Below are 12,855 nucleotides of genomic sequence, written 5' to 3' on the forward strand. Positions count from 1 at the left end.
ATAAAACATGTCCTATACTTGTTAGTGAAAATCAGGATGTGGCCCCATTGAAGTCTTTGGGTCCACAAAAATGTGGAATGCAATTGCGTTTTTTTTTCCGGACATGCTGAACTGTCCACAAAAAAAAACGGATCCGCATTTTTGCGGACAGCATACGGCCATCTGAATGAGCACTTAGACTGCTGAAAATCTGCCCCCACCGTATCCCCTTAATATGATCAGTGCCCATCCTCACCCTCCTTCTCTGTTTCCGGGGAGACCAGGCGCCCCCCTCCTCCTCCTCCGGATTTAACAAGTGACCGCTCTGCGGTTGATTTTTACATTCCACCTTTTCCGCTTCTTTATGTATTAGGCCGATAATTAACTGCCTGCAAACACAAAGCAAATTAGGTTCCACTTTCTTGAAGATGCGATGAATTTGTAAAACTTTGGCAGCGGGGAGTAAACGGTGAATGCAGCTTTTTCACTATAGAAAAGGATGGCGGCTGCAATGGAAAGCCGTTTTTTTTTTTTTTCTTCCTTTTCTTCCGGATTCTGTAGAATTTTTGAAAGCCGCCGCAGTCTTTGTGATGGTAAAAGCGCACATATAATGAGTGTAATTAGACCCGAGAGCTGAGTCCTAATGCACCTTCCATATTCAAGCACAGTTCACATGGAGGCAATGCCAGCCATTTAGGGAGCATAAAGGCTAATGTACAGACCATCGCCTCCATTACATCTCCTGCTGCCTGCATCTAGATTTTATCTTCTCCTGCAGCTTTTATGCCGATGCTTCTCCGCCACTTGCGAGGATGCATTTGGACGCTTGCTAATCCATACAGTATAGGCCAATAATCCGAGGGGTTCATGTAGAGAAAGATGAATCTCTATATCATCAGGGGTGCACCTTCCCTTTCTGATGCCTGAGGCGAAAAAGTTAAACAGCGCCCCCCCATGCCAATTTCTTAACCTAACCCCTTTACCGCAATGAAAGCGCTCATTGCCCATGGCCCTTCCATTGCCCCCTCCTGCCCCTACCTGGTGCTGCCTGAGGCGATCGCCTCACCTGGCCTCATTGGTGGTGCACCCCTGTGTATCATATTGGAAAAAGTCCTGAACATTTTAATCATATTTGCGAGTTTGTTTTTGTTCCCTTCAAAATCTCTTTTTGCTGTCAATGAATTGATACATTCCTACTAAATCCAGAGACTGAAAACCCCTCTGGATCATGACTAAATGCAAAGCAGAGCCCTGATTCGGTAAGATTCTGGATGTAATCATGAATGTTTCTATTCACTGACAGGAAGCAAAGTCTTTTGAAAGATCAGAGATTAGTCAGCGGATATTTGATTATTTTTTAAAGAGGTTTTCTGAGATTTTGATATTGATGACCTGTCCTCAGGATAGGTCATCAATATCAGATTGGCGGAGGGTCCGATGCGCAGTACCCCTACCTATCAGCTGTTTGAGGAGGCCAAGACGGTTTACTGAGCGCTGTGGCCTCATTGCAGCTTACCAGTCACAGTGCCGTCCATTGTATAGTGGCTGTGCTTGGTACTGCAGGCCACTGGAATGGGGCTGAGCTGCACCTAGGCCAAGTGTCCGATAAACGTGATGTCACTTGTCTAGGAAGAAGCCACAGAGATCACAGGAGCTGATCGCAGCTGATTGCCGGGGTTGACGGGTGTCGGACCTCCGCCATTCTGATATTGATGATCTATCCTGAGGATAGGCCATCTATATCAAAATGTCAGAAAAACCCCTTAAGGCCTCCTGCACATGAGTGCGTTGTGCTCTCTCGGAGTAAACCGTATTCCCACAATCCACATTTATTATGTATCTTGAGGATATGCAATAAATGTCTGATTACTGGGGGTCAACTGTTAGGAGCCCCACGACCACTAGAACAAGGGTTCCAAGCCCCCCGTTTCTCCTTACTGCACAGCCGCAGTGAAGAGGAGCTTGAATGGAGAGGTAGTCGGGCATGTGCGCTGCTGCGGCAATCAAAGTTTATGGAGGCAGTCGTGACCCCTGTACCCAGCTATCTTCATCAGTCCCATAGACTTTGTACCCATGTCCTTCATTAGCGTTTCTCCTTGCTCCGGTCATTCAGGGTCCGATTGGATTCATCTCTGTTCACCAAGGGTGCTAGAAAACTAGGTAAATCTTCCCTTACCCATAGGAACCATAACAAGGTGGAGGCGAACCGGCCCTAGGATACGGTCACCCTCCTCCAAAGGATAAACACTTACCAATAGGAACCACAACAAGATGGAGGTGAACCCCACCAGGGGATACAATCACCCTACTCCAAAGGACAAATACTTACCCATAGGAACCACAACAAGATGGAGGCCAACCAGCCAGAGGATACTGTCACCCTGCTCCAAAGGACAAATACTTACCCATTGGAACCACAACAAGGTGGAGGCGAACCAGCCCGAGGATACGGTCACCCTCCTCCAAAGGACAAATACTTACCCATAGGAACCACAACAAGGTGGAGGCTAACCGGCCAGAGGATATGGTCACCCTCCTACAAAGGACAAATACTTGCCCATAGGAACCACAACAAGGTGAAGGTGAACCTTTATGAGGATTCGGTCACCCTTCTCCAAAGGACAAATACTTACCCATATGAACCACAACAAGGTGGAGGCAAATCGGCCCAAAGATACGGTCACCATCCTCCAAAGGACAAATACTTACCCATAGAAACCACAACAAGGTGGAGGCGAACCGGCCCAAGGATACGGTCACCCTCCTTCATAGGACAAATACCTACCCATAGGAACCACAACAAGGTGGAGGCTAACCGGCCCGAGGATATGGTCACTCTCCTCCAAAGGACTAATACTTACCCATAGGAACCACAACAAGGTGGAGGCGAACTAGCCTGAGGATACGGTCACCCTCCTTCAAAGGACAAATACTTACCCATGGGAACCACAACAAGGTGGAGGCGAACCGGCCCAAGGATACAGTCACCCTCCTTCATAGGACAAATACCTACCCATAGGAACCACAACAAGGTGGAGGCGAACCGGCCCAAGGATATGGTCACTCTCCTCCAAAGGACAAATACTTACCCATGGGAACCACAACAAGGTGGAGGCTAACCGGCCCGAGGATATGGTCACCCTCCTCCAAATACTGAATCCTCCCACGCAAAAAGACGCCAGACCACCCAATATAGATTTTTGCTATGTGGGCACAAGTTTAGCCATTCAGTGGACTTCCTACAGATTTTTGCCCCCATTGTCTTACGTAATGGGATTGTGGCTCCATAATTCTAACATTATTGGCCCCAGGGCCCCACAGCATCCTTAGCTCTCTGTAGTTCTGGTCTCCTCCTATGTGGTAGAGGGGCATCACAGGCACCAGGACCCAGTAGTAACAATAATGGGGTGAGACGAGGACTCCTATGTGGCACGTGCGCCGCACATGGGGCACAGAGGATCTAAATTGATGTTAAACTACACTAGGAAGGATTCGGCTGCCAGAACCTTATTAAAATGAGAGGAGTTTCTCAGACGTTTCTGGTATGAAGGGAAGCATTGGCATGAAGACATGTGTTAAATATACATGAGAAGCTGGTGCAGCTGCCGGGCGTGCCCGAACAACAAAGTGCACCCTCCAATCCCAGAATGCAATGGACTATGAGTTCCAGGGAAGAGAAGAGCACCAGAAAGCCCTGCGGCTGCCTATTTGTTTCTGCTGGCGGGTGCAGATGACTGGGGTGAGGGTATTGATCCTGTGCCCAGAGCCAGATGTAGGCTGGTACAGTCCAGATAACCAACCGCCCTGCGCTGAGCAATTTATCTTTGTGATGTGTGCCAGGAAAAATGTAATATTTATCATGATAATTCATGCTGTGACATAGCAGATGTGGCATAGGTGGGTTGTTCAGATATAGCAGAGCTGGGCTGGTCACATGCAGCAGAGCAGGGTTGGTAAGATATACAGAGCCAGGCTGGTCTTATGTAACAGAGAATGGTTGGTCAGATATGGCTTAGTTAGGTTGGTTAGATGTGGCATTGATGGTTAGTCAGATATAGTAGAGCTAGTCTGGCCACGTGTAATAGAGCAGGGTTGGTCAGATATAGCAGAGCTAGTCTTGTCAGATGTAGTGAGCAGGATTGGTCAGATGTGGCATAGTTGGTTTGGTCAAATGTAGCAGAGCATGGTTGGTCAGATATAGCAGAGCTAGTCTGCTCAGATGTAGAAGGGCACGGTTGGTCAGATGTAACATAGATGGATTCGTCAGATATAGCAGAGCTAGTCTGGTCAGATATAGTATAACTAGACTGGTCAGATATAGTATAACTAGACTGGTCAGATATAGTAGGGCTATTCTCTTCTGACGTAGTGAGCAGTATTGGTCAGATGTGGCATAGTTGGTTTGGTAAGATGTAACAGAGCATGGTTGGTCAGATATAGCAGTACTAGGCTGGTCAGATGTAGCAGGGCACGGTTGGTCAGATGTAACATAGATGGATTCGTCAGATATAGCAGAGCTAGATTGGTCAGATGTAGCAGAGCAGGGTTGGTCAGATATGGCATAGTTGGGTTGGTTAGATGTGGCATCGATGGTTGGTCAGATATAGTAAAGCTAGTCTGGACAGATGTAGTAGAGCAGGGTTGGTCAGATATAGATGAACTAGACTGGTCAGATATAGTAGAGCTAGTCTTGTCAGTGTAGTGAGTAGGATTGGTCAGATGTGGCATAGTTGGTTTGGTCAGATATAACAGTGCAGGGTTGGTCAGATATAGCAGAGCTAGTCTGCTCAGATGAAGCAGAGCAGGCTTGGTAAGATGGAGCTTAGATTGGTTGTAGACCTAGGCTAGTCAGATGTTGCAGGGCAGGGTTGGTAAGATGTGACAAAAATGGGCTGGTCAGATATAACAGAGCAAGGTTGGTCAGATATAGTAGCGCTAGGCTGGTCAGATGTAGGAGAGCAGGCTTGGTCAGATGCGATATACAGTAGATGGGTGGGTTAAAAGTAGCAGAGCTAGACTGGTCAGATATGCTCCAGCACAGTTGATCAGATACAGCTTAGATTGGTTGTTAGATATAGCAGAGTTTGGCTAGTCAGATGTAGGACAGCAGAGTTGGTCAGGTGTGGCATACATAGTTTGGTTGCTCAGAGGTAGCAGTGTTAGGCTGGTCAGATGTGTTTAATATTAGAGCATTATGCATAAGACTTCACATATATCTACTTATCTTATGGTTCACGCTTTAAAGATCCTCCAACATGGCATGAGACATCAGCACCATCAGCATCCCTCCAGAGATCTCCAGATATGGTGACTGCAGGGCCATTGAAATAAATGTGGCTGCAGACCCCTCTGTTCTAGAAGCTGGTAGGGTCTTGGCGTACATTTATCATAGACCTATTCCAGTGTAGCACGGCTGAATTTGACATTTGACTATATTCATCTGTAGGTTTACGTGCATCTTAAGGAATACCTCAGATTATAAAACATGATATCACATTGTGTCAAGTGACAAACATTCAAAAAAATCAATCAATCAATGTTTGTAAATTCTCTGAAGTAGAGACCATTGCAGTCTAAGTAATGAACCCATACAATCGTTAGAAATGTCCCTTGGTATATTTTTAAGGGTTTCCCATTCCCAATACTGTTAGGTAATAGGAGGAGCCTTGTAGTCAGGAGATTTGGGTCCAGGACAAGCCCCTCATACAGTCCGTAATCTAAGCTGTCCCACTCGGAGGCAATGTGTCAATAGAAATAAACCCTCTTCTTCATCAACTCGTACATCTGAGGTTGACTTGTCAAGGTGGTCATCTTGGTGGACACAAGGTGGAAGGCAATGTAACCAGTCTGTAGCATACACAGAAGAGTTGTGACCCCACCGCAAAGATTAAAATGGGCTCCCAGTTAAAGTGCTGGGAACTAAGACACTTAGCCCCTTCTTTGCTTACCTTGCAGTTTTCCTGAGAGGTGGGTCCTGCACAGGTCCTACCCAAACCAGGGCTTGGGAGCTTTAGTAGCTGCATGGTCAGCCTCTATGGTGCATGACGTTGAGACTTCTTTAGTGTCTAATACCACCATCCTGTGGCCCCCCCTGCTCCTCAGGTTGTCAGATCATGCTGGGGGTGGTGGTTTCGCCTCAGGGTGGAGACCACTTCTGTATCTCAGATGATCAGTCTTGTCGTTGTTCTCTTATGATCTTTTAGCTATGCCTGCTTTTGGGGATATGGGGGGTCCGGCCAGTAACTTCTGATACTTTTTGCCTGTTCTCTTTCTTCCAGCTGATGCAGCAGCAGGCCGCCATTATGGCTTCCGTAGCACAGGGTGGATACCTGAACCCGATGGCCGCCTTTGCAGCAGCCCAGATGCAACAGATGGCTGCTCTGAACATGAACGGCCTGGCAGCTGCTCCGATGACACCAACATCAGGTAGGAAACCAACATCAGTGTCTCCTGCTAATAAAGGCTATTAAAGTAGCACTCTGACAAAAATGTTTATTCTCTGACCTGTTAGAAATGTACATAATGTAAACTGTAGTGAAGGTAATGTTGTTATCAGTAACTGTGTTTGTGAGTTATAACCTTCCCTCTGATCCTCAGCTGTGTCATGTGACCAACACACTGTTCTCCAACTGACACAGAGACTTATGTGTGGAGACTCAATATCAGTCTCATAGGAATGAATTGGGAAGTAACTGACTTCCTGTCCTGTGTCTGTGCTGGTCACATCAGAGTGCTGGTCGCATGACACAGCTGAGGATCAGAAGGGAGGTTATAACTCACAAATACCATCACTGTTGAGATTACCGTCACTACAATTGACATCATGCAGGTCAGAGAATTTTTTTTTTTGTAGGAGTGATCCTTTAATGATGCCGCTACATGAGAGTCTTGTCCATAGGGGCAGTGTTATATAGTAATAACTAATACATTCATACATATCACCAAAGACATAAAGATAAAAGAAAGGAAAGAAAATTAAATCAATTTCTTGCAAAAAGTGTCACAAAGTTTCCAGACCTCGATCCCGTGCTCCAGGGTTGGACCTTTGAAGTGTCGTTGGCTGCACTGTATGTAATACCTAATGAACCGCGTTCCCGTCACTTTTTCAGCGGTGACAATCGCTCGCCCCCTCTTTATAATGCCATTCTTTTAGGTACCCCACTTATTTCTTGCTCTTCCACTCCGTAAACGGTGCTGTCCAAACATCATTAAGACATGCGGGCCGGCGGTGACGGTGTTCTCTGTGCTATACATGAACACATGCTGAAGCAGCAGCGCTTCACGTGAAGAAAGTAACAGCGGCGGAGCGCTGAGTAAGCGAAAACCCGCGCATGAGGCCGTGGAAAAATCTCTGCCGCTTTCATCAGACTTACAGCACAGTCAGGAGCACAAGGAACTGTCACATCAAGGAGCCGCTGTCAGCTCTCGTAATAAAAGGGAAGCTGCCGCCACAAGTCGCGGGGACGGTTTCACTCCTTTTCTGTTTTCATTTATTTCTTCCTCCTTTTCTTAATGGATGGCGGGAGTAATACTGTCGTCCGGGTGTTCATTTTTGCGCTCAGATCTGTAGAACTGTCTGGATATCCGTGTATCTAGCTGGGGCGCGGAGGGGGAAAGGTGCGGTGGGAAGGGGGTTCTCTAGACGGCGTGACAGGAGAACAATAGGAGCGTAATTAGTACTCAATTAACATTGGGTAAACGGAGGCCTAGGGGGGTAAAATGATTTGCCCGCGGCATCTTTCTCCTGAATTATAATTCATAACGGAATTTAACCAGTGAGGCGCTGGATGTATATCCTTGGCTTTCAGTACACGGGTGTAGACATGAGCTGAGCTTGTTGTTGCCAGTGATTTTCATATTGGCGGCCTATACTCAAGACGTGATTGGCCGTTCAGCGGTTTGAGGAAGATTTCCGGCCTCCTCGCAATTTACCAAGCATGGCGCCGTCCACTGCTTGGCATTACAGCTCAACCCTGTTCACTTGAATGGGACTGAGTTGCGCCAAGGCCATGTGACCCATGAACGCCACATGACATGGCCCAGAAATAGTGGCCTCTTCCAGCAGCTGACCGGCAGGGGTGGCGGGAGTTGAACCCCCGCAAATCTGATATTGATTCGCCTCTCCGAGGAGGGGCAATGAATATCAGAACCCCAGAGAGCCCTAGGGGTTAGCCGGGTTCGGATTATTGAGGGCAGTATTACAGGCTGTCGGTATGTAGTGTAGATGCTACAGTATTAGACCCCATTCACACAACTGCATCCAATCCCCGTTTTGTGGCGAATCGGATCCAGATCCATTTATTTCGAAAAAAAAAGTACGGACAGCCCACCGTGTGCTTTCCGCATCTGTATGTCGGGTCCGCAGCCCCTCCAAAAAAGATAGAACATGTCCTATTCTGGGTCCGCAAAAAAAAAACTGATGCAACGCGGATGTCACACCGTCATCTGTATTTTTTGCTGTTCCACTTTTTGCAGACCCCTAAATACATACGGTAATGGGAATGCACACTTACAGTGTAGTACAGGGGTCAGCAGCCTCCGGCACTCCAGCTGTAGTGAAACTACAACTCCCAGCATACCCCATTCACTTCTATGGGAGTCGCAGTTTCACCACAGCTGGAGTGCCGAAGGTTGCTGATCCCTGATAAATGGTGGACAGCGAAGCACCGGTTCATCCTGTGGGGAAAACTTCCCAAATGTATCCTTCCTGTCACCATGTGCAGCATCTTCACAGCAGAATCTGGAGGAAGCTACAAATGACACTTTGATATGTGACCCCCAGTGTCCATTATCAGGATGATGACCGCTTGAGTTTTGTCTCTGCAGGTGGCAGCACACCGCCAGGAATCACCGCACCAGCTGTGCCTAGCATCCCATCACCAATCGGGGTTAATGGATTCACCGGCCTCCCACCCCAGGCTAATGGACAGCCTTCCGCGGAAGCCGTATTCGCCAATGGAATCCATCCCTACCCAGGTATTGAGCCAGTAGGTCTGACATATGATAGATGAGGCAGAAGGAGACTTGTCAAGTCTATGTGGGTCTGGACAGTTGCATGTTGCTCACCCAACTTTTCAGGAACCTGATACAAGTAATAAACCTTTTGAAGAACCTAATAAAAGAAAACGACTGTCCAGATTTAGGATGACATGAGTTTACAAATAAATCTGAATAAAGCAAAATTGAGAAATAAACTGAAGAGCTTACAATCTAAATGTACATCAGTCAAGAAGACCTTCCTGTTGTTAATGTCCCTTTGTGGTCCATAGACAGGATTTGTAGAGGGGTCCGTGGTTGTGGCTGTACAATACCTATAGCTGTCTATGGCCCATAGGAGTGAACGGCTATATATAAGTAATATGTGACATCATGGTCGGCCCAACTATAAACCTGGTTGTCTAAGCCACAGCATCCCATCCACCGATGATGTCCTGTAACTTGACCTTGTCCAGGATCTCACAGGAAAGGGTTAAAAGCTATAGGCACCACTGGAGCATGTTTCTTTGAGTGCATATTACTCATTTTGGGCTAAAGATAATTTTTTAAGTTGTTCTTTTAAATATTTTCAGCTGTTTCTGAGTTACAGGGGTTCAAAATCAATCTGTTTTCAAGCTGTCATTTTCTGATTTCTTTGAATCCCGTCACATGTAGCTCTCATTATAGCTCGATTGCTATCAAACTAATAAAAAATATGCCTTAATGAGGTCAGGAGATCAGAGGTAAAACTTACACATGAGCCGTCAGATGACAGGATTCAAAGAAAAGGAAAGTCAAGCAAGAAGGCTTGCAAACAGACTGATTTTTAACCCCTGTATTTTACAAATTGCTGAACATTTTTAATTAAAACTAATTGAAAGAATGATTTTTATCCTAAAACTAGTCCAATGCAATGACAGAAAAAAAAATCACAGGATGGTGTACATAGCCTTTTAAATAAGTGTGCATAGAGACAGTCTATGAAGCTGCTGCAGGGCCCATAAGAAGTGGGGGGCCCTAAATAAGGCTAGATCCTTGCCTTCTCTTTTATGAGATGGATGAACTTCCCCAGAGCCTTCCTGCTTTCTTGTGGGATTGTTCTGTAAAATGAACCCCAAAAGGGGTATAACTTGTGAAAATAGGCTCCAAAATGGGTGTCTCTGGGAGGTTTGGGGGTGTTTACGGTTTAGGGCAGGGCTTAAAGGGGTTGTGTCACTTCAGCAAATAACATTTATTATGTAGAGAAAGCTAATACAAGGCACTTACTAATGTATTGTGATTGTCCATATTGCCTCCTTTGCTGGCTGGATTAATTTTCCCATCACATTATACACAGCTCGTTTCCATGGTTACGACCACCCTGTAATCCAGCAGTGGTGGCCGTGCTTGCACACTATAGGAAAAAGTGCTGGCCTCTCTGGTGGCCATGACCAAGGGAGCACACATAGATTTTTTCCTATAGTGTACAAGCACGGCCACCACTGCTGGATGCAGGGTGGTCATAACCATGGAAACGAGCCGTGTATAATGTGATGGAAAAATGAATCCAGCCGGCAAAGGAGACAATATGGACAATCACAATACATTAGTAAGTGCCTTGTATTAACTTTGTCTACATGATCAATGCCACCTGCTGAAGTGAGACAACCCCTTTAAAGTGTAGCCTCTGCACAGAGGTGTGGGAGGTCAATGGCCATCAGATCTTTTGTCCTAGGTTGTGATGATACCAGTAGGGGGCACGATTTAGATTTTTGATATAGGGTCCCTGTAATTTCTTGGTTGTCATGCCACAAACAGAAAGTATTTGGCACAATGTTTAAAAAAAAAAGGGCTTTTAGGATTGGAAAAATATGGGCGCTTTTCTTTCCTAAAAACAGCCCCACACCTGCGCACAGATTGTGTAAGGTATTGCAGGTCAGCCCAAGCAGGGCTGCAGTGTCAGCCACAACCCATGGACAGCTCTGGTGCTTTTGGAAGAAAGTAGCCATGTTTTTTCTAACCCCGGATCCCCCCTTTAACAAGCCCAAGATCTGAAAGAATGCCTACTTTGTAAATACAGTGGCATTTCCTGGAGTTCTCCTTTAAGTTTTCCTAAAGAGTCGAGTAAGTAAATTACAATTAGACATCTGTAATCCATTCCACGAGCGCCCTGGATCATTATTCTTTTCCATTTGTAACAATCAACCATATTCCATAAAGCAGTCGCTGGAAAGGGAAGGGAAGAAAGATCTAATTTAGCATCTTTAACTCGGAATATTAGAGATTTTAATGAGAGAATTCTCCCCAACTCACTCTAGTGCAGTAATAAATGGAGGTGATTAAGCTGGGTCTTGGCAGCTATAATAGAAGCATTTGTGCTGCGAGTTGAGATAGTTATCAAAATAAAATATCCATCAACTTTATCCTTGGTGTCTGAGCGTCACCACATAGACAGATGAGGGGGGGAGGGGAAGTTATTGGTTTTTGATTATATATTCTTTAAAGGAACACAAGTGTAACAGGGAAAACAAAAGATTTATATCTATCTATCTATCTATCTATTATCTATCTATCTATTATCTATCTCTATCTATCTATTATCTATCTATTATCTATCTATCTATATATTATCTCTCTATTATCTATCTATCTATCATCTATCTATTATCTATCTATCATCTATCTATTATCTATCTATTATCTATCTATTATCTATCTATTATCTATCTATCTATCTATCATCTATATATCTATCTATCTATCTATCTATCTATCTATCTATCATCTATCTATCTGTCTATCTATTATCTATCTATCTATCTATCTATCTATCTATCTATCTATCTATCTATCTATTATCTATCTATCTATCTATCTATTATCTATCTATCATCTATCTATCTATCTATCTATATATTATCTATTTATCTATCTATTATCTATCTATCTATCTATCTATTATCTATCTATCATCTATCTATCTATCTATCTATCTATCTATATATTATCTATTTATCTATCTATTATCTATCTTTCTATCTATCTATCTATCTATCTATCTATCTATCTATCTATTATTTATCTATCTATTTATCTATTTATATATTATCTCTCTATTATCTATCTATCTATCTAATATTTCATATCTATCTATCTATCTATCTATCTATCTACTGTATCTCTCACATCCATTTATTTATCCATCCATCTGTCTAATATCTATCTATTATCCTATCTGATACCTATTATCTATCCAGTATCTCTCTCTATATCTTCTAAATAACTATAATGTTATTTTCAAGAACACACAGGATACAATCCATGATCAAACTATTAGTGTAATCTATGAAATAACAATATCATAAAATACATCTTCTGAACACCGGGAGAGGTCAGGACCATAGGAGCTTCCAATTCATGAACATTAAAGCCAAGTATAATGAATTTGCTGGTCCAGACCTGTGAGTTCTGTAAGGTGTGCTGGCCCCTGGTGGAGACTGGAGGCCATTACACGCGTGGGGAATATATTAGGGTGAAGACTATAGTAAGATACAAAGTATCATTTTCTTCTTTTTAACTTGAAATGACATGTGTCTGCTGTGTTATAACCATTACAAATGTAGCAGAACTGAACGTGCAGTAATATCAGTGTAGCAGTCCTAGTTCTGCCAGATGGGAGAAACAGCTCTGCTACTTGTCTAAGAAATCTGCAGAATCAAGTAATTTCCCCTTACTCCACTTACTTCTTTCAATTACCATATGAATAATCTTCCTTCATGTAAAGATTTCCTATAGGAACATTCTCCTGATGGCAGAGCCATGCGGCAGCTGTCATGTATTTTGACGACGTGTAGTCTTTGGGGATGATTTCATGTGACTAGATGGTTTGACATCACAATCCACCTCCTGTTTCATCAACCT

At 44.3% G+C, this 12,855-nt stretch overlaps 1 protein-coding gene across 1 annotated transcript in view; it reads left to right on the top strand.

The window, feature by feature from the left end:
* The window catches only part of CELF4 (CUGBP Elav-like family member 4), a 1,014,616-nt gene that overhangs the window by 900,545 nt on the left and 101,216 nt on the right, over positions 1-12,855 (top strand). Inside the window, exons 7-8 of the mRNA XM_040421161.1 lie at positions 6,258-6,405; positions 8,806-8,955. Coding sequence (XP_040277095.1) covers positions 6,258-6,405; positions 8,806-8,955 — 298 coding nt within the window. The remainder of the gene's footprint in view (positions 1-6,257; positions 6,406-8,805; positions 8,956-12,855) is intronic.

Source organism: Bufo bufo, chromosome 2, assembly GCF_905171765.1.
Source record: "Bufo bufo chromosome 2, aBufBuf1.1, whole genome shotgun sequence".
NCBI lineage: Eukaryota > Metazoa > Chordata > Amphibia > Anura > Bufonidae > Bufo > Bufo bufo.